This window comes from Corapipo altera, unplaced genomic scaffold (genome assembly GCF_003945725.1).
Source record: "Corapipo altera isolate COAL_440 unplaced genomic scaffold, ASM394572v1 1, whole genome shotgun sequence".
Lineage (NCBI taxonomy): Eukaryota > Metazoa > Chordata > Aves > Passeriformes > Pipridae > Corapipo > Corapipo altera.
In genome coordinates this window covers 34,844,475-34,872,463 of record NW_020884873.1, presented here as the reverse complement: position 1 = coordinate 34,872,463, position 27,989 = coordinate 34,844,475, and the positions used below count along the sequence as shown (strand labels likewise).

Genomic DNA, 27,989 nt, shown 5'->3' with positions numbered 1-27,989 from the left:
AATGTGTACTCTTTCAGTACTGATGAAGCTGCCACTGAAAATATTCTAAAAGCAGAATTGACCATGGCTGCACTTTGTGGAAGACTGGGTCTTGTAACATCAAGAGATGCCTTTATCACTGCCATTTGCAAAGGATCCTTGCCTCCTCACTATGCCCTTACTGTATTAAACAGCACAACTGCAGCTCTGTCCAGCAAATGTAAATACAGAAATTTTCCTTGTGTTTCCATGTACTGTCCTCTAAACCCATTTTTTTCAGGATGTGGCTATAATAAAGTATGTAAGAATCCTCAGACAGGACTTGGGTTTCCTGATTAGTCTTGCAGCATCTGCTGAGCATCATTCTAGTCAACCTAAAACTTCCTGAACGCTTAGGGTATGTCAGAATTCTAAGGATCTGTCTGCCGTGCTAAAGATCTGCTGGGATATGTAATTAAGGCATCCAAAATCTGAAAAGGTCTCTGGGCAACTTGTGTACTAAAGCTTTGGCTAGAACATCTTGCATTTATGGTGTACTAAAATGTTTTCTACAGTTGTCTAGTGATGTTAGTACTTACTGCATAAGTGAAAGATCTAAGCACTGGGCTCTATTCAGCTTACAGAAGGTTGAATCGATGCTTTCCACACCTTGAGAGAATGTTGTAATTCATGAGATATACCAGCTGAGGATGTACTCTTTCAAATTTTGAAAATGAATTACTGTTTACTGAGAAATGCAACTACCTGAAAAATATACAGATGGGTCTAACATTAGACCTCTTAATATAGAACAAAACTACCTTAGGCTGGGAACAAGGACCAGCACCTTTACTTCAGTCCAATCCACTAAGTGTATTATTAGATCCTAGTCTGTGAAGATGTATGCATGACTGAGCCACACAAATATCTGCTGGAAACAAAGCAGAGAACTTAAGTTATGTATGTAGGTTGTCCTTCTTTTTACAGGTGAGTTATAAAATGGGTGTCCTGAAGTCCTGTATTGGAAAAACATCATGACATAGTATTTATGACACCCTCATTTTCTGAGTGCACTAGTACAATGGTAGCACACAATGATACCGTTTACCCACAGTTACTACCAATAGCTGACTTGAGTCTAATGCTTGTATCTTAAGCATAAATATTTCAGTCTTAACATAAAACCTATTAATGTTTTGCGAGCAATGTCTAATAGTTAGAGACAGGGAGTAATTGCAGGCTCTTTAACTCTGTAAGGCAATGATATAATCTAAATATAACTAAAGATCTCAAAGTGAGCTACCTTAAAGCTAATACTGTGAAAAAAATTCTCTGGAGCGTATTTACCAGAAGGTGGTTGTTACTACAAGTAGTACTGGATTTTAAATTTAGATTTTTTTTTTTCTTTTCAATTTTCCTATAGCATATTCCATTCAGGGACAGAATGTTCAAATGATTAGTCCCTCAAGTGAGTCTCATCAGCAAGTTGTAGCAGTAGGGCAACCCTTAGCTCTTCAGCCACAGGGAACAGTAATGGTAAGTACAACCTGTAAGTGATCTTATCCTGCTTAACTGCTTCTTTCTGCATCTCAATGTGTCTCAAAAATAGGCTACAGATAAACAGCATTCTTACAAATAATGGTCATCTGAACTATGATCCTAAGGTTTTAATTGGGACAGCCCAGGACACCAAAGTTCTCTAACTGTGAAGAAGTCTTACTCCTTTTTTTTTTTTTCCCAACTTTTAGCTCAGAAACTCTCATCCATTCCGTTTGGAAAACCCTAGATCTCTGCTCTGTTATGGGCCTGTGTGGGAAGGTCCACTTACATATTATTTTGTTTAAGATAGACTGATTTTGTGGAGAAGATGCAATTAAGCTGGAGCACTTGAACTTGTGTCTTTAATAATAATGTGAAACTGGGAGAAGAGGGCAGCGATCAAATCATGGAATCAGAATGGTTTGGGCTCAAATGGGCCTTAAAGATCATCTTGTTCCAATCCCCCTGCCATGGGCAGGGACACCTTGCACTAGACCAGGCTGCTCAGAGCCCCATCCAACCTGGCCTTGAACACTTCCAGGGATGGGGAATCCACAACTTCCCTGGGCAGCCTGTTCCAGTACCTCACCACCCTCACAGTAAAGAATTTTTTCCTAATATCTGATCTAAACCTACTTTCTTTCAATTTGAACCCATTCCCCCTTTTTCCTATCACCACATGCTCTTTTAAATAGTCTTGCCCCATCTCTCCTGTAAGTTCCCTTCAGGTACTGGAAGGCTGCAATTAAGTCACCCCAAAGCCTTCTCTTTTCCAGGCTGAGCAATCCCAATTTTCTCAGCCTTTCCACATAGGAGAGATGCTCCTTCCCTCTGATCATATTGGTTGCCTCCTCTGGATTCACTCGAACAGGTCAATATCCTTCTGGTGCTGGGGACCCCAGAGCTGGATGCAATATTCGAATAGTCATATTCAACAGGATAAGACTGAGAGGAAAGATACTGAACTACTTCTCTAAAAAAGATATAGTGTTCCAGTGCAAACAAAATGTAGTCTTTAAGCTACTTAGTAAAAATTGGAAGATTGCTAGAAACACTGTCATTGTGGAATGATAAAAATTGTGTGGTGGATTGGTTGGTTGTTTCTTTTTTTTTCCTAGTTGACGTCAAAAAATATCCAGTGTATGAGGACATTACTCAACTTAGCTCACTTCCATGGAGCCGTTCTCGGTACATCTTGGCAGCTTGTCCTGGCTACTCTTCAGGTATAGCAGGAAATATTTATGCCTTGCTTTTATACCTTGAGGTTTTGCCGTAATTTGGTTTTGAGTTAGTCTGTGAGCAAGAGAAGAAGCTATGATTCTTTTCATGCTGTACTTTGAATTGCCTTGAGTAAGTACTGTAGCATTTCCTTGAATTCTGTTTGGCTGGAAGGTCGCTAACTAGTTCGAGTATAATGTTAGTTTCCCCTCTGCCTGAAAAGGGTTTTCTGCTGAAAATGATCCTTTTGTATTTCAGCATCTTGTGTGGATTCTGGGACTGAAGCCTAGTGTTGGAGGTGCATTAAAACCTGGAAGAGCTGTGGAAGGGCCCAGTACAGTAAGCACCACTGTTCGTTTTTCAGTTAATGATTACACAGTATTTTCTATTGCAGTCTACAAGACATATTTCTCTATCTTTTTAAGGTTCTGACTACAGCAGTTATGACTGATCTGCCATCTATATCCAGCATGATTTCAAAGCTTTTTGAAAACTCACAGTAAGAAACCTTATCTTATAATTAAAATAATGTGTGTATATCAAACAGTGTTTTGATACCAGTTATTTTTCAGGTACCTTGATGATGTGTCTTTACACCACTTAATAAATGCCCTTTGCTCCTTGTCTCTGGAAGCCATGGATATGGCCTATGGAAACAATAAGGTATAAGAAGAGTTCTTTACTTTCTTTTTAGATGTTTTTGTGAAGCACTCAGAAGACTTGTGTGTTTATCCTCAAAGCTAACTATTTCTAATACTAAGAACAGTAATACCTTTGATGCTCTACAGTAAAAATTAAATTATGAACCAGAGAATGTCTCATTTGTGATAGTTAAACGGTTTCTAAATTCTGTGAAGATTCTCATTGTGTTCTTTGCTCTTTTTGTTAACTAAGGAATGTCGTGTGTTTCCCTTAATGAGATTGTGGGTGGATGAAACTTTTAAAAGCCCTTATAATTTCAGAGGTTAGGGATTCTGAGAAGCACAGTATGTTCTGTGAGGTGCTCATTTTCATTTAAATTTTCTCTTACAATGCACTTCAGAGAAAGCCAACAATTTAGATATTAAAAAAACCTGATAATTCATATTTACTTGGGAAAACCATAGTATTCATGTCAGCCTCAGTAAACAACCTTTACCCAGAAAAGTTAAAGACCCTGTGATTGAATAAGGTTGAATATATATGATCCTAATCATAATCTAATCCCAGAGAAGAGTTTCTGAAAGTTTTTCATTCATCTGTTACACTAGAGGTAATGAAGAGAGAAAACATGCTTCATAATATTTGGCAATTACAGCAACAGAGAGTGAATTAAAATAAACAAAGTTTGTGCTTAAAGTCAGCTGAAAACTAGAATAAGGAATCATCAGAAATGGGAAGAGACAATAATTCCAGCACAATAGTAATTTTGACTATATATTGATGTTCAAAAAAATAAAATTAAAAGAAGTTTATAAAAAATATTTACATATGTATTTGATTATCATATTCCTGCAGAGCATTTTTGAAGCCAATGGAAAATAAAGAATTAGAGGATTATTAAATGAAGTATTCTAGATTGTTCATATACAATTTTAACTTTAGAAGTTTTAATGGGGAAAAAGGCTATTTTGCTAGCAAAGTATGTTATAAAACTGGTTGGACAGAGGACTATGTAAACCCGCGAGTTTTTAAAGGAATATCAGTGCTCTGGTTGTTGTCAAACTTAGGGAAAACGATGTGAAAAATTATGGGAGTTCCTCAGGGTGTGCTGCTGCTGCCCCCTTGTGGCTTCTCCTGCAGCGCTGCGGGTTCTGCGGGAGCTTCCCAGCGTTCACAGCTTGCGAAACGGTGTGCACCTAATGCATAAATTATCATGTAGCAAAATGCTCTGACATTATCTCGGTTACATCAAAGTCATGTGTTCAAATTCCATTTTATTAAGGAACCATCGCTTTTTGCTGTTGCTAAATTACTGGAAACAGGACTAGTTAACATGCGCAGGATTGAGATTCTTTGGAGACCTCTGACCGGTCATCTTCTGGAGGTAACTAATGGCTTTTAACCGTTGTACTAGAGTTTAGTTTGTATTAATGAAAAAAATCTAAATTGTAATTACATGTTTTGGTTTAAGCACCTTGTTTTTGCAACACAATTTGAATTTAATAGTTAATGTACATATTTAAATTCCACTGTTTTAATATCTTTTACTAACTTTGTCTTTATGGTGCCATCAGTCTTTTTGTGTTTTTAACACAGAAATGTTTAAAAGGGTCAATTTATTATACTTCATATATGTGTTGTAATTAAGGTAACACAAACAGATTTTACTGTTTCACACAGTACAAATATCTAGGAAGATTTTGAGATGGACTGAAGCCATGAGATTTACTAACAAAGGGTTGGGGTTTTAAACATTTAAACTAACATTTAATTGCTTTCTTTAGAAGAATACTGTACAAATATAAAATATAATCCTATTTCAGTTTCTTAAATATTTTAACTTCAATGTGAAAAATATGCTCCATCAAGGAAAAAATCTTCTATTTTGAATTGAAAACTAAAAACAGGTGATGGAATATAATTGTAGTTTCAATTCTCCACACAGATATGCAGAAGAGTAAAATACAAGAACAGGGTTCGATTTAGAGCGGGTAAAGGAGAAAGCTTTTCTTCCTCATATTCCAGAGTGTATCAAACCCTTCCTTAGCACAAGTGCATTATTTCAAACAGTATTAAGGATTGGTCATCTCTATTTATGGAAGCCACGTATTGTTTTATCTAGAAGAAAAAATTTGGATACTTTGAGGTTTAAAGACTTAAAGCACAGGCATGTCCTTCTCTTGTTTTTTTTTCCCTTCAAAACAATAAACTTTACCATCCACATCTTGAGATTGTGTGTTTTCATCTCAAAAGTAGTCTATTGCAACGTTACCCGTGCATTGTGGGTAATTTGCCACTGTTTTGTAGGAAATAAAGTCTTTAATTTTATTTTAAATTATTGCCTTATTTCCTTTTAAACCTAAGTTGTTGAGGTCCAATAAGGAAGGAGAAAACATTGGCTGCAAATTTAATTAAACACAACCTGAGGGAATAATTTGTTCCCTCTCTCTGGAGCTGATTATCTGGACAGATTCAGACCATTATGAAGTAGTTCAAATTCTCTCTCTCTTTTTTTTTTTTTTTTTTATATATAAGATTACAAAAATATAAGTAAATCAGGAGAGTAGCTATTTCTTGTCTGCATTTTTTAATGTGAAACTAGCTCTTCTACGTTGTCCTCCTTTTCACTTTGGCTAGTGGCTGATAAAAGAATGGTCCACGAACAAAAGCTATCAGCCTTCTTTATGATCCTGCCTTGGACTTTGGGTTCTCACACCATTTGAGCTAGGGCTGGAAGGATGAGTGAGAATAATTATGTAGAGGTCAAAGAAACTGTAGACTTTGCATATTTGTTTGAGTGTAATATATTAGGTATGGGTGGTACAGTTCATACTAGCTATCTATGCAATGGATATGCAAAATGTTTTTAATTTTCCTGTTCTTAAAAAAGCAACTGGCAGAATTTATTAGGTTTAGATAATCAGGAGACAAAGAGAAATGAAGACATGTTTGAAACTCAAGTTTCAAAGTGTTCACTAGTGTTTTGTCAAGTTTTTTTAAATAATGAAGTGTAAGGCTTATTTTGCCTTCAATATGTAGTTACTTTTTGTATTTGAGAGTATAGAAGACACTTTCTGTGTTGGCTGCTGCCATGTTCCTCACTTAATTGCCTTTAGCAGTGTGTGATACTTACAGTTTTATAGTAGCTTAAGGCTAAGTTAAACCTGAGAGTTTCAGGCATTCACTGAAGTGTTGTTCGGTGCTTTTAGATCAATCATTATCTGAATTAGCAGTTAGTATATTAATTTTGGAAAATTTATTGACTTGAATTATGTATGTAACTTTCATTATGTTTCCTTCTGTGTCTTTCACTGCTCCCTATTGCTTCCTTATGCAGAAGGTATGTCTGCCCAAAAGATCAATTTCTTTTTTTTTTACTATTAAACCTAATTTATCATCTAGAGATTTATTTTATTCTGGTTTAAAATTATTATAATATTGTATGTGCATTATAATATAATTAAAATAGCAATTTTTAATATGTATATCTCTATATAAATCTTGGTTAAATAAAAGTGACTTTAAACAAAACACTGCTATGTTTTCAGGTCTGTCAGCATCCTAACTCCAGAATGAGAGAATGGGGAGCAGAAGCTTTAACTTCTCTCATTAAAGCAGGGTTGACATTCAGACATGATCCTCCATTGTCTCAAAATCAGGTAGAGTAAGTTTAAGAGCAGCTGCTTTCCTCCTTCATTCGTAAAGGAGCTTTACTATTGAGTTTATAAAGTCTATAGCTGTAACATTCAAATGTAACTCTTGAGAATCACCTCGTGCATTCTAATAAGCTATCCTCCTTTTTTTTCAAATACCTAACAGAGAGTGGTGATGTTTGCATATTATGTCCGTTTTTTAGAACAAATTATGGGTCATCCTCATGAGTGCAAAACAATTTCAGAATGTTTAGAAGTGTGTATGTGATGTCATGGCAGGTAAAAATACATTGCTTAACCTTCAGCTATTCAATCCATGATGAATAAAGCATTCTGATATATTTATTGAGGTTCAGTGGGTAGCTTTTCCAAGATCTCTTGAGTTGAAGCTGAGTGTAGCCCTGCTGGGTGAGCATAAAGTTGCATGATACTTTTTATGCAGCTGTAACAGCATGATGTAGCTGCTTCCTGAGGAACCTGGAGAACAGGGGCCAGGGAAGTATATTTTCTGCTAAGATCCTTTATAAAAAGTATTTTAGAAAGTCCTTTCTGACTCTGAATTTAAGCATTTAATCAGTGAGCTACTGAATTAATTTAATAAATCTTTAATTTGTACTTTATATTTTCACTAACTATACATAAAAATAATTAAGGATCAGTTAAATGTTAGCGTCCTTAATATGATTTATTGTTTGCTTTTAGAGACTGCAGTTGCTTTTATTGAATCCACTAAAGGAGCTGTCAAACATTAGTCATCCTGATATCAGGATCAAGCAGTTGGAGTGTGTGCTACAGATTTTACAGAGTCAGGGTGACAGCTTAGGACCTGGTTGGCCATTGGTGCTTGGAGTCATGGGGGCAATCCAAAGTGATCAGGGGTAAGTGGTGGAAATAAAATTTTAAAATCAGATAAGATAAGAACAGTAGAAAGAATTTTACTTATATTTTCTTCTTTAATACCCTCTTCAATAATAACCATAGTTTCATTGTAGTTCTTAGCTTGTGAAAAATTTTACAGTTTTTAATTTTTTATTTTAAAATACAGGTTTTAAATTTTCCTGAAGCACACTTTTATTTTACTGAATTCATCTCTCAGAAGACTAGAATATTATTCCACTCTAACCTCTCCTGTGGTCAGCATTTAGTATACATGGAGGAGTACTCAGTGTGCCATTTAATTTCATCTTAAGCATCTGCTAGACACATCTCTGCTGCTTGCAGATAATTCTGTATCAATCAGCTGTTGCTCACAGTTTATCTGTTGTTTCTATTTCTTCTTAAATCTTCCAGTAGTCTCCACTGTGTGTCATCTTCTGATCACTCTCTTTCTTGAAGACTTTCTCCCTAAATGGTTGCTGGTAGCAGAAGGATGGAATATTATTTACTTGTTGTGGGTGAATTCCTTGACCTACTAACATAGTTGACTGTTGCCACCAGAGGTGTAATGTTACTGGACTGGTCCTCTGCCTGCAAGGGAAAGTGAGAGATGAAGTTGCAAGGAGTTTTTTTTGAAATGAGCACTGAATTGAACATCTGATTTTGGAACTGTAAGCACCAAGAATTATACCCACACACTGAAACCATTCTTTGGTGCTAGTCAAGACTAGCAGCAGGATAGGTCATACTCTGGTATCAGAAGAATCTCCTTGGCGCATCTCTCCTTTTGTCCCACTTTGGATTCGGTCTTCTAGCAATATAAAAACTCCTAAAGCCAGTTCAAATGCTTGAAGGATTTTGCTCTTGTACCAGTATTCTCTGGCAGTAGTTCTTATGTCACCAAGGATTTTGGGATTCTTGGTTGTGAGCATCCTTTGGTACTTGCTGTTTCCACACTTGGTGCAATGTGTTCCTGCATGCCTTTTGATTTTCACTGTTGTTGGTGAGGGATGAGAACCAACATAGATTCCTTCTCAAGACAGTCTTCAGATCCGGTTACATCTCAAATCCATACCTCAGTGGCAGATATCTCGAGATGTTACTAGCATCTTGTGTAATGTCTTAGTCTCCGCCTACAAAGCATATAGAATAATCTACTTTTCTTCAACTAAAAGCACTGTTTGCCCACATCATATTAACTATAGTAGGAAAAAATTAAGCAAGCCTCCTTTACCTTGAGAAACAACTGAATTTCTTACCTAAGTTACAGCTGTGAGCACAAGATGCAGATACTATTATCATACTTTAAATATAAACTTACTGACCACAAGACTTTCTTCACGAGCATCTTCCCTCTGCTTAGTGAACATCCTGGATTCCAGGACAGAAAGTCATTTACCTCCCCAGAGAACTTCTTTCTAGGCTGTTATAAATACAGAAAATGCTCTTTTGAGAGCCATTGATGCTTCATTCACTTCCAGATTGTACAGTACCCGCCTGCCAAACAAAAGGAATTCTGTCTTTGAAGAATTTTTCAATGGGATACCCCTGTTTATTTTAAAATAGATAAAGCCCTGTACAATATAAAGAGTTCTCGCTAAGCTTGAGTTTCTTGCATTTATATTTACCTTTTTTGTGGTCACCTATAACATCAAGGACAGTTTTACGATTTGAAGAGCTGTATTGCTATTGCCACTTGCACAACGGATGTCGAAACCTTTCTCCAAACACATAGTAGTGTGGGACATTATTTGGGAAATGACCTGTTTTGAATTTATTCTTGTAGCCTTGCATTTGAAGTTTAGAAAGAGAGATTACTTTCCCATTAACTCAGTGCTTCAAAATGAGTAGTGTAACTATACTGTCATTTCCTCTCTCCTTCCCTGTTCTTTTAGAGTCCTTGAAGGTGACATACCTCTGGAACTTGGAGGGTGGAGGGGAACTGCAGCAATTTTGGGTTGTGTTTCACTTTATAGACTCCTGTAATGTATATGGGGGAAAGTACTGCTGTGAGCATTTCCTCCATCAGTATAGTAATGATAAATACTTTGATCTTATGTGGCAGGGTGGATGTTTCCGTGCAGTATGCATCATATTAGCGAATTATTAGTTATACCTTTATTGTCCATGTGAAGTTTCTTGTGCATTCTTCTGGATTCCATATCATGTTGGCTTTTATGATGCAGTGGAAATAACCCACACATGACTTTTATTTTTGATTAATCAGAAAAAAAATATTTAATTTATGTTTTTGAAACAGGTAATTGACATATCTATAGTCTGGATTTTAGCTACTGCATTTGAACTAACAAGTCTTAGAACTCTAGAACAGAGAAGTAGACTCTACTATATAAAGTTAACTAAGAACCACCAGAAAGTCTAAACTTCAACTCTACTAGATAGTTAACATGGGCTAAAATGCTTAGTCAGAATTCCAAACTTCAACTTAATATCTCAAAAAACCCCATTTAAAATATTGCAAACTCATCTCAAAAACATTAAATTGATTTTTTCATTTTGTTTTTAGTAATACTATCTCCTGAGGTATTGTATTCAAAACATTTCTGTGCTCTTGAAGAAATTTGAAATGAGTGCATGTGTGTGTATTTTGTTTTTGTTTTGTTTTTTTTTTAAGTGAGTCCTTAATACGGACTGCATTCCAGTGTCTTCAGTTGGTTGTGACCGACTTCCTTCCAACAATGCCATGTACTTGTCTACAGATAGTTGTTGAAGTTGCTGGAAGCTTTGGACTTCACAATCAAGAGCTAAATATTAGCTTAACTTCAATTGGTTTGTTGGTGAGTTTTACGTTACCCTACAGTGATGCTGCTTCTGGCTTTCATTTTTTTCTTTTCTTATTTTAATGAAAACTAATTTGTAGACAATGATACAAATGAAGGCCACAAGCTTTTTTGGGGGGTTCTTACCGTGCTCTTCATCACTATGCATTTTTCATCTTTTAATATGTTTTCCCCTTTCTGGTGCTTCATGTATAACTGGGGCCTAAAAGCTGAGGATAAGAAAAATACTTTTTGCACTTTGCAATATTTATGTGCTGATCTTATTTCATCAATGTAGAGAAATTATTATCGTGATGTACGTTACAAAATACTTTTTGAAAATGAGAAGCAATTTATTTAATTATCATTAAGAGCAGTACAATATTTTTATTGTACAACACCGTATGTCTTATTTATTTTGTAGTGGAATATTTCAGATTATTTTTTCCAAAGAGGCGAAATAATTGAAAAGGAGCTAAACAGAGAAGAAGCAATGTTGCAGAAACAGGCAGAAGAAAAGGGAGTGATGCTGAATAGACCTTTTCATCCTGCATCACCATTTGACTGTCTTTGGTTATGCCTGTATGCCAAACTTGGAGAACTGTGTGTGGATCCCCGACCTGCAGTTAGAAAGAGTGCTGGACAGACATTGTTTTCTACTATTGGTGCTCATGGAACTTTATTGCAACATTCAACATGGCACACAGTAATATGGAAGGTATGATGTGTAAGCTTCCACTGAAGGTTTTGTAAATAGCATTCACATTTCAATAATAATTGAGCATTCACCGGTTAATAACCATTATTAGTTATATAACTTATTTAGACTTTTTAAAGATAACATGGTGTCAGAAATCTGATTTCTCAGGTTTTGGGAATGTTTTTTGCACTTTCTCTTTGGCCGTTAAAGCCTCTCTTGAAATGTAATTTTCATGTCCTGATTATTTATTTCTTACTCGTAAGTTGGATTAAAAGACTGTTTCCTTCCTACAAGAATGAATGACATTTCTTTGTGTGAAAATGGAGATGTTTGAGGGTCATGTGGTTGGGCTGACCTGATGTTAGATGGAGCCTTGCTTTGCTATCTGTTTTGACTCTCTTCTTTTGAGAGGATCTGTCAAATGCCCTGTTCTAAGTCACAGTCATGTTTGTTGTTCTTTGTGGAAAAATTAGGCTATATTTGAGCTTGCTTGTTGAATCTTACATCCACTGGTTTTAGCCTTCTGTTAGTCCTAACACTGTTCTAGGTGGGGTTAATTGTGCTATTTCTAAGCCTTCTCAAGTGGCCATCATTTGACTGATTCATAATCTTGGCTGCTGTGGAGACTATTTAGAACAAGGGAATTTTCAGAGTGACACAGTGACAGAATGGATAATGGAAAAATTACTATTTTTTGTTAGTTTACTATGAATACAACTATGTTATTTGAAAAGGTTTTTTCCTCTTTTCTTCTGACTATCACAGGTTTTATTTCACCTGTTGGATAGAGTTAGAGAATCTTCTACCACAGCTGACAAAGAGAAGATTGAATCAGGAGGAGGCAACATTCTCATCCATCATTCAAGGGATACAGCTGAGAAACAGTGGGCTGAGACATGGGTATTAACACTGGCTGGAGTTGCAAGAATATTTAACACCAGGAGATACTTACTGCAGCCTTTAGGTAAAATTTATAGTTACTGAAAGTAACAGTAATAAACTTCTTCCTTTTGTATATTTTTTTCATTAAAGTACTGGGAAAGAATCTTAATCTTAGCTTAAAAGTGTGTTTTGTTGTGTCTTGCCTCGAGTTACAATTACGACAATTAGGGAGTTACTAGTTCATGCTCCTTAGAGCCAAAAATTTGAACTACAGATTTTGTCTCCTGTATCACAGTAATTGAGATTAAATCTCAGTAGTCACAATTCTGGGTGCGAGATAGGTTTAAATTATAGTAGCCTGATAACAATAATTTTTCTCTTCTTTCGGTTGTCAGAACATACTTTTCCTTTTGTCTTTCTAAGGTTATGCAACACTTGCCTGGAACTCTTCTGTGGCATCAGTGTGTCAAGTTTAACTGTACTCTTAGAATGTAAAGAGAACTCACCTGTAAAGTCAGTGGAGTATTGAACATTTACATTTTTCATGTATGCAGTAATATTTTACAATAGCTTAGTAATTTCTACAAGGAGAAAGTGAAAAAGAAATAGAGAATGTATAGCTTGCAAAGCAAATTCCTCATTACATTAATATACCTTCACCATCCTATAGTATACAATTAATATATCTTAACTAGAAATATGTTGTCATTTATTTCATTTTGGTTGTTATGATATCAACATATTAATAGCTATCAAGAGTATTGGTCATTTGCAGAAATTGTGGTAGATTTTAAACTATATTAAACTTGAGTTAAAACTGAATAAAAAAATTAAAACTATTTTAATTATTCAAACCCTGTAATTAGTATAGTAGAAAATTGAAGGTTAAGGCTAAATTTAATGAAAAACTCAAATGCCCCAAATGAAATCTTTCCACAGTACAATTATAAGAGCATTTTAAAATCAATTCTTTATGAATACATTGCATGACTATAGATTTGACCCTTAATTCTTTGTGTGTGCTTAACCCTTTTTAAAATCAACAGGCATCTGGTATGCATAAGAACAAATCTGTTTCACTATACTGAATAATGAAAACATATTTTACTAGTATGGGATGTGGTATGTGATTTTTCGCTAGCAAATTTAACATGAACATAGATATATTGTTTCGTTCTTCATATTTATGTGTTTCTCTGTCACATTCATTCTTTCTGGTTATGGTTGAACTGATATATTTTATAAAAGCCATTCGAGCTGACACTTAATCTCTTGAAATTTTTGTCTATGAGAGTAACAAGTATATGATCAACCTTTTAGAGAGGCAGGGTGGGTGGGAATGGGAATAAGGAAGCAAGTTCCAAGTTGATTTTTTTCCTCTCTCTTTCTTTTTTAAATAGGAGACTTTTCTCAAGCCTGGGATGTTCTTCTTGATCACATCCAATCAGCAGCACTCAGCAAAAATAATGAAGTTTCCTTGGCTGCTCTGAAAAGCTTCCAGGAGATCTTACAAATTGTTTCTCCTGTTCGAGACTCTGAGAAGCCTGAGACACCACCTGCCATCAATGTTTCTGTACCTCTGGTGGTGGGGACAACAACTGCCACTAGTCTTGGTAGATCATTCATGAGAACTGACTCCATTGGAGAAAGAATAGGAAGATATAATGGATCTGAACTGCCTGTAATAACAGATGAGATTGAAGATTTGAATCTTTGGTGGGCAGCCTGGAACAGCTGGTATAGAATTGGTTCTGAAAGTACAAGGCCTCCAATTACTTGTGATAAATTGACTTTCATTCCCAGCCAGCCTTTTCTTACAGCTTTAATTCAAATATTCCCAGCTCTTTACCAACACATCAAAACTGGTTTCAGCATGGATGATCTCCAAAAGCTGGGTGTCATTTTGCATGGTGCTGTTTCAGTTCCAATCAGTTCAGATGCTTCCCCTTTCATCCTTCCGTCTTACACTGAAGCAGTTTTGACAAGTTTACAAGAAGCAGTGCTTACAGCTTTAGATGTTTTACAAAAGGTAATAATGCGACTTCTGATGTGTGGTGAAAGGTAAACTAAGTGTGTCTCACTTCTCAGAACTATAGTGAGGGACTTAAACATGATTTTTAAAATTATTTATAATTGCACAGTGTATTGTATTAGAACAATCAGATCTCCATTACTGATGCAACCCAGGTGCTCTGCATTGAAAGGACTGGTGTAATCCTTATGAAATGTACTTTTGGTTGATTGCAGAAATACTTTAAGTATTGTGCTGTGTTTGTAGCCATTTACTTGGCCATCTAATATTGAAGTACTGTTGATGTTGAAGATCTCTACATGGAAATAGGGGAACAGTCCTACAAGGCAGAATCATTATCATTGTAGCCACTCCTTTAGTTTATGGGTTTGACAAATACTCATGAATGTATTTTGAAAACAGAGGTATAAAAATAGCATCATAGGTAGGCTTGGGTTGGAAGGAACCTTAAAGATCATCTAGTTCCAACCCCCCCTGCCGTGGGCAGGAACAGCAGTGGTCTGGAGTAAATTGTTTTTCATGAATTTCAAATCATTTTGCTTGGATAGAAGTTGGTATTAAATCTCAGCTTTGTACGTGGTTATATAAGTAACATGAAGTTTTAACACTGACCATGTCTGCTACATTTTCATCCTTTTCCAGGCAGGCTCGACCTTTTGTATCCTCCCCTTTCCAGCAGCTCAGTCCTGCCCAAATACTGTTTTCCCCACTTAATCACTCAATTTATCCATCTCAGATTTTTCTGTTTCTTTGTTAGTCTCCTTATCCAGATGATCTTAGTTTCCAAAGGGTGCAGGCATTAGTGCCTTTTAAAGAGGGGGTTACCAGAGTTTTTAACATGATGAAAAACTGCACATTTTTATACTCTTGTTCATGTCGAGATAAACTGTTTTAGCTGAAGGTTTCTTAAACAGTAACAAAAGCACCAACTCCCTGTGAGAGGGAGACATCTACCCTTCCCCACTCCCAGTCTGAATGATTAGTGTGGCAGTTACAAGCCTTTGCAAATACAGACATCCATAAGACAGTACCTCAACTTATACAGTACCTTCCATCCCATCTGTAGTTATGTTATTAACACAACAGCACTGAAGTTCCTAAAAAAATTAGTTGAAGTATATTTGGATGTCAGTAAGTTCTGTGAAGTTGTGTGATTGCTCCTCTTGGCTATATAACAGTACAATTCACGTGACAAGGCAGCCAGCCAGTGCTGATGTGGAGCAAAGGCAATCTGTCAGATGGTTTTTGCTGCAGGCTACAGTATCTTTTTCTCTCTTGAAACTAATTGATACTCTCAGGAGTACACACAGAAACTACTGGATGATTAAAGAAGAGTATGTAAATATTTGCAATCTTCTTTGAAACAAAAGGTTTCTCAGGTGTTTGCATGTAGGATCAGCTTTTTTGGTGATACAGGAAGACTTGGGTCAGTTCTGATTTTCTAAGAACTTGTGGAACAACTTTGCAGTTTGAATAGCATAAAAACCCCTGATATTTCTCAGATGAGCCCTTGACTGGTTTAATAAAGATATTTTATAATGCAATTCCACTAACAAAAGACATTGCAACTCAGGAACATGGGACTGGGAGGGAGCTTTGGATCTCCTTTCAGGCTTCCATATGTTGAGCCCATTTTACACTCTTTATTTTGTCCTTCATTGTCTCTTTATTTCTCAGTAGAACTTGTCATCTAGTCTTTTATTGCTGTAGTATAAGGTTGGAGTTTGTTTTTTTTTTGTAAATCTCTTTCGTCACTGTAGCTCAGCTAAAGTTTTATCTCAAGCCCAGATTTGCTCATTATTCTCAGTTCTTCCCTACATTCACTCTAGGTCAGCTCTACAGCGAGCCAGCTGGCTCATCAGATAGAACACAGGTGCATACATGGGGATCAAATACATTTGAATTCTGCCTCTGCAGGCAGTGTGGATGCAAACCTCTTTAGCTGTGAGTGTGGTAAACTCAAGGCTGTGTTTGCATATACCAACAGCAATGATAGGGACTTAGCTACAGAGAGCAGTTAAAAAAAAAAAAGAGAGTACTCCATGCTAGTAGTTGCACTGGGAGTTGTTAGATAAATCCGAACTATTAAAGAAATGGAAGGTTAGTACCAGAATGCTTTAAAGCATAAATTTCTGAAATTGAAGTATTGTGTCAATTTTTGCAACAAAAAAAGATCTGCAGAGTATTTTATTTTGTTTGTGTTTTGTTATAGTGTGACCACTACTTTTTGATTTATGCGGGTCTCTTTCCTTAAGACGTAAATAAGTGCACTTAATGCAGTAACTGACACCCCGTTTTATAAGCAGCTCTTAAAGGTACTTTCAACATCCTTTGTCACACTTTGTTAGGCTGTTTTTCAGATTTTAAGATGATTAGGTAAAAGTTACGTAGTGTCAGTCAGAAATATAAACCTCTTTGAAAAGCAATTCTAGTTAGTCCACAGAATCATTTCGGTTGGAAAAGACCTACAAGGTCATCGAGTCCAACCATTAATTCAGCACTGCCAAGTCCGCCACTAAACCATGTCCCCAAGTGCCACATCTACATGCCTTTTAAATGCTTCCAGGGATGGTGGTGGCTTAACCACTTCACTAGGCAGCCTTTTCCAATGCCTGACAACTCTTTCTGAAGAAATTTTTCCTAATATCCAATCTAAACTTCCTCTGGCACAACTTGTGGCCATTTCATCTTGTCCTATCACGTATTACCTGGGAGAAGAGACCAATCCCCCACCACCCTACAGCCTCCTTTCAGTTAGTTATAGAGAGCAGTAAGGTCCCCCCTGAGCCGCTTTTTCTCCAGGGTACACAACCCCAGCTTCCTCAGCTGCTCCTCACAGGGCTTGTGTTCCGGCCCCTTCACCAGCTTCATTTCTCTTCTCTGGACATGCTCCAGCACCTCAATGTCTTTCTTTTAGTTAGAGGCCCATAACTGGACACAGGACTCAAGATGTGGCCTCACTAGTGCTGAGTACAGAGGGATAATCACTTCTGTGGTCCTGCTGACCACACTTTCTGATACAAGCCAGGATACCACTGGCCTTGGCCACCTGGGCACACTGCTAGCTCATGTTTGGCAGCTGTTGGCCAGCATCTCCAGGCCCTTTTCCACTGGGCAGCTTCCCAGCCACTCTTTCCCCAGCCTGTAGTGTTGCATGTGGTTGTTGTGACCAAAGTGCAGGAGCTGGCACTTGGCCTTGTTGAACCTCATACAATTGTCCTTGGCTCATTGATCCAGCCTGTCCAGATCCCTCTGCAGAACCTTCCTACCCTCCAGCAGATCAACACTCCCACCAAACTTGGTGTTGTCTGCAAACTTGCTGATGGTGCACTCAATCCCTTTGTCCAGGCTGTCAGTAAAGATGTTAAACAGAACTGGTCCCAGTAATGCTCCCTGGGATATGTTAAAATAGTCTTCTGTGGGTAATGTAAATTGCATCTGTGCAAGTAAGTTACATCTATTCAAAAATTACCCAGGAGTTTGTGGATGTTCTTTTTTCCCTTTCTATTCTATTTGTTTGTATATAGAATCATTTTTATACCTTTTCAAATAGGTATGTAATCTCACATTAATGTGTTAAAATTCAGTGCAGTGACTTTAGTGCAGCAGATCAGATGAAGCTGTTTTACAGGGTGTTGAATAATTTTAGATCAGCAGTTAACCCTTTAGTCTTCTGCAGTGCAGGTGAGTACCTAGCTTCCAAGCATCCTTTTCAGAGTTCAGTACAGTTTTGACCTTGAGTACTAGCAAAGGAGTATGCTTTTGTAGGAGTTCTGCATTATATTCGTAATGTTGATTAAGCTTTTTTAGCATTAGACATGCATTTTAAATTGTTGGAAGTTGAGGAAAAGAAAAAGGCCACTGATGATTCATGGAGTGCTCTGCTGCAAGTTGTCCATTGCCTGAAGGTGCAGCTAGGTCTTCAGGTGATGTAGTGATGAATGCCTGTAGCCCCTGTTGGCTTGCTCCCTCTCATGGCTGGGGACTCAGGATATTTGCTTGCCCATTGACTCACACAGCTCCTGATGTGGCTCCAGCATGGGGTCTGCACTCAAACAGTTTTGGAGCTGTTACCACCTTAAGTGAGTTCAGCCATAACTTGTAATGGATGATCTGTGGTTAATGAAAAGGGCGTTAGAAAAATGACAGTACAAGCACAAAGTCTTTTTGTAGAGCAATAAATTGACTGTTTCTTGAAGCTTTGAGAGGAGAGACTTTGGGAAGTAAAGCAAGGTATTTTAAATGGCAGAATATAATTGGAGTAATTTCATAGAATCATTGTATCTTGCTTTGAAAATAAATGCCCTGAGACTTCCTTGGGATTTATATTGCAACTGGAAATCATTAGCTTCTGACAACATGATATTTCATTGACATCATCTAAGTACACCCTTCCTGAAATGTTTTCCATTCTAAAGCAATATTATGAGTTTCAGCTGTACCAAAATCATATAATTCTCATTTATTTATATTCCTTTCTGTAAGATGCTATTTTAACTACTTTTTGAAGCTTGTATAATTTACTTCTGAGATTTAAATGTTCCTTGAAGTAGGGCTTAAAGAAGATGTGGCTGAGATCTATATACAAGACTTATATAACCCTTATATTTTACTGACATGTCAGAGTCAGTACAGAAAATATATCTCTTTTATTGGATGAGATAGCTGTATTTACTGAACTATATATGCTCAGGTATCTTGCCATTTAATTTACTTTAATAACATAAGAAAACTTACTTTCTTTAAGCTGTTAGAACTATCCACTGTCTTTTATACAGCATGACTCTCACATAGTCTTATATGGGGATTTTTCATTGGGAGTTCCTTGCACTGATGCAGATGTTGACTGCAAAAGCTCAAGATATATATTAAGCTTTTGTCTTTTCTTTTGGTATAGGCTATATGTGTGGGCTCAGAAAGTATGCAGATAATGTATCCTGCAATCTTTGACCAACTGCTGGCCTTTGTAGAATTTTCATGTAAGCCTCCACAGTATGGACAGCTGGAAACAAAGCACATTGCAAATGCAAAGTATAATCAGGTAATTAATTAGAAATTTGTTTCACTTGGCTGGTGAATCCAATTGAGCTTCAGATACAGGTTATTCAGCAAGGTGCCTTTATTCAATCTGTAAAAACTTCACTGTGCATGTTGTGTAGTAAGTTTTTTTACATGCTTTTGTTATCTTCATTTACTCCCTTTACATTCTTCTTAGCTTTTATACTTTGTATTCCTTCATGTAGGAAAGGTCTTGCCTGGACACCAGACATAGTGAATGTGTCTGAATTTGTACAGTGAATTAATCTAAAATAATTTGTCCTACACATGATACTAAATTTAATACAAAGACATGATAATTTTGAATGGAGAAAATTCCCTCAAGCTGCAGATTTTTGAATTGCACGTGCTGTAAAGAAATGGGACATGTTCAGTAATTCTTTTTATCTGTGTACGCTGCTGTTCACTAAGCATGAGCATCTGATTCAGTGTAATGGAAGAGGTAACTATTATGTATGTATTAATTCTTCTTATTCTGTTTGTCCTGCAACACAATGGAATCACACTAGATACAACTATTTGCACCGGTGAGTTAAATTTCCTTAAAGATTGTCCTAATGTAGTTGTCTTGCCTAGACTGCAACATTTCTCCTATTTTAAATGTACTTTACTTCAATGTAGAGTACATTTTCATAGCCAGACTACGTTGTATTTGCAGTTTTGTTGCTTGGACCATATTCTTAGCAAACCTTGCATGCATTAAACTGAGAGTTCAATGCAAAACGTACACCTTCTATTCCTTAATTAATATGTTTTCACATATAGTTTAGTAATTTACTAATTTCTTTTCCTAGGCGGAATGGGTAGCATTGAATTATGTACCATTTGCTGAGAGATCTTTGGAAGTTGTGGTGGACTTATACCAAAAGACAGCTTGCCATAAAGCTGTGGTAACGGAGAAAGTTCTTCAGAACATTATTAAGGTAAAAGTTTGCCCTGCGTATGCTCTGAATTTAATGAGCTTATACTGAAAATCATGAGTTTTATTTTCAGCTAGTGTTTATAAAAACTTTCTGGGAAACCTAAAGCTGTAGTAAACAAATGGATATTTTATGAAGATGAGCAGCAGGTAATAATTTCTTTTGAAGCTGCAAGTCTATTGATTAGACTATATGTATTGTTCTTAGCTGGATAATGTCAGCATCAGTATTTCACTGTTAAGATAAAAATTAACTAATGTGTTAGGCCTCAAAATTTTAATCTTTGAAAGTATTATGCACCTGAGTCTGGTAAGTAGGCTTCTTAGTAAATATGGCATCGAAGGCCAAAGACGAGTTTCTGTAGACTGGCATATATATTTCAGGAGCCTGTGCTGTAGCTATTACTATTGATTTGCTTCTAATGACTTTGTGTGTTGATGTAACTATGGAATGTTACAGATGAGCAAATATACTTTTAAGGTGAAATTGTCCAACTTTTCACTTTTTTGATCTTGTTTCTATTTCAGAAAAAAAAAAAAGGTAAATAATAGAAGTAATATTAAATGTCTGGAAAAAACCCGTATCTGACCTAGGTTTATTTGTAATAACTTGGCTGACATCAGGTTTTTCCTATATTGAAATTTAGAAATGTGAATGTATTTAAAGTAGGTGATATTATGAATTAAATATTTGTATTTCAAAGCTAATGCAGTTGCTTTCTACTTCTGTTTTAATAGAATTAGTGAAACTGATATAAACACCACTTTTCTTTAACATTCACAGCTGATAATAATGTGATTCATTGCAGTAGATGAAATATGTTTCATGTCTCTAAGTCCATGTTGATTTTGGAATTAGATTTGACATATACGATGAATAGCAGCAGAAAAAAATATTCTAAAATAGGGCTGGCAATAGAGAATTAATTATATTTGACTCCTTGTGAGAGTCAGAGTGAGTCTCTCCTCCCTTTGCTTTCCTCAAATCAAAGACTGCACTAACAGCGTGGGGGGCATACATGTAGTACCCAAACCTAGTCACTATGTATTTGAAGTATAAATTTAATTAGTTTTCCAAGATAACTTACTATTGGGTTCTAAGTCAGTTTGACTAACAATGCTAAAAGGGATACATATAGTGTAAATAGTTCATGTGCTTAATGTTTTTAAATTTATTAATGACTTTGTTTTATAGATATTGAACTTTCTATATAAAAGACTTAAAATTTGCCAGGTTTTTGTCTGCTCTACATTTGAGTTGTATTGCACCCTTTGTCTTAGAATTTCACTAGCTGTTCTTACTTGTAAATTTCATGTGGTTTAACAGCAATGAACAGGTTTCTTGCAGTGGTAATGTGTACAGTTCACCTTTGTTAGGAAAAGTTTAAATTTAATTAAGCTTTTTTTCTTTAACTTGCACTTGGGGTGGCTTTCTAGGAATGGGACCAAATTCTCCAGAATACACTCAAGGTAACAAACTGCCTGCAGTCTTAGATGTTAGGAAAGCCCGTTTGTCATGCTTAGCAGAAATGGTGGATGACAATACAGAAAAAGAAAATTAGTGTGTAACTTCATAGTATAATTGATAATGGATCAATTCTGACTTCTAACCTTGTATTGGCTACAGACCTGTACTTTAGCCAGCTGGTATATGGTAAATCATCTTTAGAATTACAGTTTTAAAAGGCAATCTCATATACGAGCAGAAAAGGTAGGGATGTGTACTATCATCTCTGACTGTGTCCACCAAGATCTTCTGCAGAAACTTGCTGTACTCTCAGATTTGCCTGAGCAATTATAATTTTTGTTTGAACTTTCATTTTGCAGACACTAAGAATACCTCTCAGTCTGAAATACTCCTGTCCTTCTGAAAGCACATGGAAGCTAGCTGTTTCCTCTCTTCTCAAAGTTCTCTCCATTGGACTACCTGTTGCAAGGCAGCATGCATCTTCTGGAAAATTTGACAGTATGTGGCCAGAACTAGCAAATACTTTTGAAGACTTTTTATTCACAAAAAGGTAAACACAATTTCCTTCTTTTTTTTTTTTTAAGGGAAATATTTTAAGTAATTTGTTCACTAAATGTGTCAGTAGCGCTATTTTATATCTCAAAATTATTTTAATGAATGATGGAGAAAAGGTAACTGATGTCTACTTCAAAAAAATTACAGTTTTAGAAAGTCGCAGAAAAAGCTTAAATCAGAAGGTGAAATGTAAAAGCAACAAAGAGCCCAACTGAACTCTCAGTACAAGGCATAGTCTTTCTGAACAGGCCAAGGAGTTCTGTATGGACTCCCAACGACATTTACTATAGATTTGATAAAGAGTTACTCATATGTACTCAATTTGTTCCTTTCTTCACTTTGACCAGAATTGCAACAGTAATTTTTTTTAATTAAGGTGAACACTGTTAACTATATGTATTTCTCCTTAGTTCCATCTTGAAATATTCCACCAACTATGAATTCTTGAAAATTATTTCTTACACTACTGTTCACTTAGAAGCCCATAGTTATCTTGCATTTGTTTCTACCCAAGATAAATTGACTGTGCCTTAATAATTAACCACACTTTATTTATGATACTTTATGAAAAATGTAGCTAAATAGTCATTTATAACTAGAAAGACAGACATATGTAAAAATACATTCATAGTCTCTCAAGAGTGGAACACTGTAGATGTGGGCATATACAGTGGATGGGTTGAAAAAGTCTGGAAGTGAAAAATAATAACAATCAGAGACAGACAACTTAATCATAGAATCATAGAATGGTTTGGGTTAGATGGGACCTTAAAGATCATCTGGTTCCAATCCCCCTGCCATGGGCATGTGCACCTTCCACTGGACCAGGTTGCTCAGAGCCCCATCCAACGTGGCCTTGGATCTATTAATTTGTTCAACCAAAAGAATATATCATTAGGAAGACATTGTAAATCTTCAGAATATAGTAAGAGCTTGCTCCAGAGAAGAATTTTTTTTGTCCCTTGACAATGGGTAAAAATGCATTTCAGTACAGCAAAGATTACCTGGATTAGACACTAAGGAAACCTTTTACTATGAGGAAGGTTAGATATTGTAGAACCTTACATAGGAATGGGATGGAACTTCCATCTTCTGTGAATATCTGTGAGCAAGCATCTTTTAGGAGCAGTTTAAGTATATGTAAGAGTGTTTCAGACTAAAGGACAAGGTGGAATATGAAAAATTTAATTCCCTGGTTTTCTCTGTATATGCTGATAACAGTAACAAATTAATCTTTCTTTTTAACAGAAAACAGTTGGGTTTTTCTGTGCCTTACACTAATATGCTTTCTATGTGTATGCATTTAGTTTTTAAACACACAAAAATCAGCAACCAAACAGAACTGTATTTACTAATGATGGATAAATAGCAGCTTGCACAAAACAAACAAAAAATAAATACCAATGAAAATTAATTTTAGAGACACATCAGTTAATGAAAATGTTTGTAATAAAGAATGGCTTTGGCATTTCACCAATAGGATTACATGGCAATCAACTGAAAAACCTTTCCATTGTTTTTGCATTTACTTGAAAGAAAATTATATTAAATAGGGGGACCTTAAAATAGAAAAGATCATAATGACTGCTTAAAAGACACTTCAGTCGTCCGAGTTTTTATTTTTATGCTTCCCTGTTTCTTTAATTTATAATAATCTTCTCAGTATCTTGTTTGGGTTTGTTTTCAGCTGCAGTTAGTAGTCCTGCTTGCATTCTGAAACAGTTAACACCCTATAATCAATATCATTGTTTGGTTTGCAAAATGAAAATGAAGGTTTTTCAAGTTATTGCAGAGGAATCTATGCTCACTTACAAGTTGCTTTGGGAATACATACTATTTGCTATAAATTAATTCTTCCTAAATATCTGCAAAACAGGTGAAACATTTCTCTTTTGCACATTCTTAGCTGACCAAGACTGGCCCTGCTACAGTTTCTTGTTATTAATTATTCATAAATCCAGGGAAGTAAAATTATCATAAATCTTCAGTGTAGTTCAGGGTAATCCACTATCATCTGCATGACCTTTTTTTGCCAAATATGTTGTCCATTTTTCTTAATTTACAGTGAGTGATTTATACTTCCCTTGAAAATTATTTCAACCATAGAAATTTCATTTTACTCTCTTGCTTGCTAGAAATGATCACTGCTCGTATTTATTCTAATCGCTTTTGCCAGCTGTCATTCATGGGCAAATGTTCTCTGGATGCAAAAGAAAAATAGTACTTGTGTGAATGTTTGATGCCCTATCATGTCTGTCTTCACTTAAGTCTGAGTTTGCCTCTTTAGAGACCAGAGTGTACTCTATAATTATACATACAAAATGTGATTTAGGGATCAACTTTTTCATCATGATTGACGATGTTCTCAGAAAAGTTGTAGGAAACTTTTTTCTTCTCTCACTTAGAAGCTTTAAGGTTCAAAATAATTTAAAACACTAAAAACAGGCTGGTGGTTTATAGAACCACATGGCTACAGCAAGATAATTTGGCCTGTTATTATAATTAATGGCCATTATTAATTATTCTTTCCAGGCTTATTGTGAATAGACAAATTTTGCTTTTGTAGATGTAAGTTGCATGGCTACAGAATGTCTGGCTTGGAGTTGTAATTTTTTTTATCTCTCTAATGTCCATCTTTTTCTAAATAGAAGTTTGTCTTCCCAACTGTACGGTTCTGGTACTTACAGTTAGAGCTCTATCCCTTGGCAGCTTTAGAATAGATAGCCTTTCTGTTCCTTCTATCAGCCTCAATCTTGTGGTCCTAAAAAAAGTTAAAGCTAAAAAGGGAGTACATATTCCTCATGCCAGTAATCAAGACAATTAGTTTTAGCAGTTATTTATCCTTTTCTTCATCCTCTTCCTCCTCCTCCTCTTCCTCCTCCTCCTCCTGCTCCCCACAATGCTACTGAAGCTGCCTCTCTCACTGTGATGCAAGGAGGGCTCTAAGATAGATGTCAAAGTTCCTTACGTTGAGGTAATCTCTTCTGATCTCCTTTGGTTAACTCTTTCTGCACTCTCTGCAAGGTGCTATGAAACTAGCCTTGTCAAGTAGGGCAAACCTGTCCCTTTTGTATTGAAATTTTCTAAATTGTGTCTTCTAGTGGATTGCAGTGGCAGTTTAGTCAGTCCCTTAAATTTGTAGTTGTTCTATTTGTAAGGAAATTGAATTCAGAATTTTCAGATTTACTGTGTTCTTTCAATTTTTCTTTTTATTATAATTTTAATAGAAAATATATGGTAATTGGAGTGGTGCCTTATTTCAGAGTTATTTGGAAGAATCTATTCACTGTTTTGAAAGTAACAGATAAAATTTATTGCTGAGTTGAGGTGCATGTCAACCTTCAGATTTTAGGGGAGGGCAATGAGAACCTACTTTCTTTTCCAACTATCCAAGTTTATCCTATATTTAAGGCCAGCTAGCTGGTATAGAACTGTTTTTTGGTGTGTTTTCTGTTTTATTTATATTAACAATGAGTTGTGTTTTTTAAAACTTTTGGTACTGCTTGAATTTTTGTCCATATCACCAAAATTAATTAACCAAGCCACAGATGAGAAGGTGAGATCACTCTCTGCTCTTAGTGACTTGTAAACTTGACTTGATTTTAATGACCCTGCTGAACCAGTGGCTTTACTGCAACTGTGAGTCATGTCATCTCTGGTGGCTTTCCAGCTTGCAAATATGCCATGCAGGACAGAGCAGTTATTAAATCAGTTGCAGAAGTGTACAAATCTGGCTAAGGCCAGCATGGATTGAAAAGGTTCTGAAGCACAAAGAATTTGGAAAATGCAATTCAGCTGACACCCCAAGAGGCTATCAGTGAGACAGAGTAATTGCATTACTGCATTGTCTGGATTTTTAGCATTCTCCAACATGTCACCCCTTGTGACAGGAATACAGTTAGATATAATCAGTTTGACCTGAATATGGTTAGAACTGAAAATTGTCTTTCTTATGCTGGCATTCTGTAATTTTTCCTAAGCTCTTTGCTTCAAGGAAACTGGAATGTTATGTCACAAAAAAGCCTTATTTTTCTTCCTTCCTTCTTGATACATTTTCATACTCCGCACTTTCCACTATTAAATGTACTAGATGTTTCATGTTACTCTCTGTCCAGGCTTCATGCAAAGCTAGGTAAATGGCTTCCTTTTGCACCTACTCTTCAAACCCTTATTCTTCAAAGCTGACTTGGGACTTCTAAATATGAAACACCTGCATCTCAGTGAAACTCACTAATGCCTTAATGCAGTCAGTCCTCCTAGCAACACTGCATGACAGATTTGGTTAGGTTTTTTACCTCTAGCTTTGTTCATTAAAATATGCTGTTGGATATTGTCTCATTTTTCTATGCATATTTTCCAAGTTTCTGCCTGGCTAAGATGAAACTATTTCACTGATGTTCTAAATATTTAGTCAATATTTTAAATGTTTTTCTAGTCTAACTTGTAACTCTTTTAGTCTCTGTGGCCCTAGAAATCACATGTGTAGATAGCCTAATATTGCTTCTGACAGTGAAACTGAGTTGGCATTGGTTAGACAAGAGGTCACTGTGGTTTGAACTCTTAAATTAAAGCACTGTGAATATCTGTGTTTCAAATAGTGAACCTCCTCTGCATGGCCCCACCTGTATCTTTTGGACAGGAACAGACTTTCAAGCCAGGTATGGAGCTGAATGAGAGGGGATACTCACTGATGTTTAAGAAGTACAAAAGCACAGCAGAATTGGTCTCTGCAGCTTTGTACATCAAGAAATTTCACATATAGCCAAAAGAGCCCAGGTAAATGAAAAAGGAAAATGTTACTGTCTTAGAGAATTAACAGCTTCCAAGAAATAAGTTTCAGGTTTTTTCAGGTTTCGGTTTTTTTTTTTTTAAGCAAACTACAGCTGAGAAGACTCAACAATCTTGATTTTTATTATAAATCAAAATGACATTTAAAATTAATACATTTCATGTAACTTAATTTACACAAAATTATCTTCTAGTAAGAAGCCGATCTGTTTATTATTTCATACCGTTTTCCCAGAGGCTTTCATGAAAGCATGTCAAACCATTATATAAAATAAAATTCAATGAATGTGTGTATATATATAATTTACTAGAGCAGAAGTCTGTGCTCACATGAGGGAATTAAATCAATACGTTCCCAAAAGATGCTTCTGAACAGAGTGCTGCTGTGCACAGCAGGACTCCAAGTGCCTGTTGGCTCTGAAGCCCTGCCTAGACAGTGGGGAGTGGCTGGGAGCTCTGTACCTATGGAAGTTGCTGCATCACATGGCTTCTTATCTTTCCTGCCTCTTGACCTTACCAGTGCAGTTTGGATATAACCAACAAAGCTTTTGGCCCCTAGACAGATGTTTCATATAGACACCTTACAAAAATCTATTTACTTGAGAGTATTTTGCTACATGAACAAGTATGTAGCTTAATCTGTAGCATATATGGCAGATCAGATATGGATGACTAGACAGAAAGGTCTTAACACCTCTTTAAGCAAACTTCAGCTCAGAAAGTTAGTCATAGATAAGGAAGTGTCAGAGTGAAAGCTTCCCATGTATTTCAACATGACATGCGTTTCCACGCATAAGTCTACATTACTGTTTAAAGGTTTTTCATAGTTGACAACTCTGTCACAAAAGGTACTGATTGAACAGCTATTTAACATTTTATTTTATTTTGTTCTTTGTTTTCAACATTGTTATGATCAGGTTC

At 36.1% G+C, this 27,989-nt stretch overlaps 1 protein-coding gene across 6 annotated transcripts in view; it reads left to right on the top strand.

The window, feature by feature from the left end:
* Positions 1 to 27,989, top strand: part of MON2 (MON2 homolog, regulator of endosome-to-Golgi trafficking) — a 68,884-nt gene that overhangs the window by 30,510 nt on the left and 10,385 nt on the right. For 3 of the 6 annotated variants that reach the window (XR_003529821.1, XM_027656253.1, XM_027656281.1), the window contains exons 14-31: positions 18 to 199; positions 1,382 to 1,494; positions 2,616 to 2,720; positions 2,974 to 3,054; positions 3,141 to 3,214; positions 3,288 to 3,378; positions 4,640 to 4,741; positions 6,695 to 6,697; positions 6,906 to 7,016; positions 7,713 to 7,888; positions 10,522 to 10,684; positions 11,091 to 11,384; positions 12,132 to 12,330; positions 13,649 to 14,277; positions 19,178 to 19,321; positions 19,848 to 19,865; positions 20,133 to 20,261; positions 22,085 to 22,275. Coding sequence is in view for 5 of the 6 variants with exons in the window: in XM_027656253.1 (XP_027512054.1) it covers positions 18 to 199; positions 1,382 to 1,494; positions 2,616 to 2,720; positions 2,974 to 3,054; positions 3,141 to 3,214; positions 3,288 to 3,378; positions 4,640 to 4,741; positions 6,695 to 6,697; positions 6,906 to 7,016; positions 7,713 to 7,888; positions 10,522 to 10,684; positions 11,091 to 11,384; positions 12,132 to 12,330; positions 13,649 to 14,277; positions 19,178 to 19,321; positions 19,848 to 19,865; positions 20,133 to 20,261; positions 22,085 to 22,275 (2,805 nt within the window). In the remaining variant the exon portion in view is untranslated. The remainder of the gene's footprint in view (positions 1 to 17; positions 200 to 1,381; positions 1,495 to 2,615; positions 2,721 to 2,973; positions 3,055 to 3,140; positions 3,215 to 3,287; positions 3,379 to 4,639; positions 4,742 to 6,694; positions 6,698 to 6,905; positions 7,017 to 7,712; positions 7,889 to 10,521; positions 10,685 to 11,090; positions 11,385 to 12,131; positions 12,331 to 13,648; positions 14,278 to 19,177; positions 19,322 to 19,847; positions 19,866 to 20,132; positions 20,262 to 22,084; positions 22,276 to 27,989) is intronic. The other 3 variants (XM_027656254.1, XM_027656260.1, XM_027656271.1) reach the window with 3 other exon arrangements.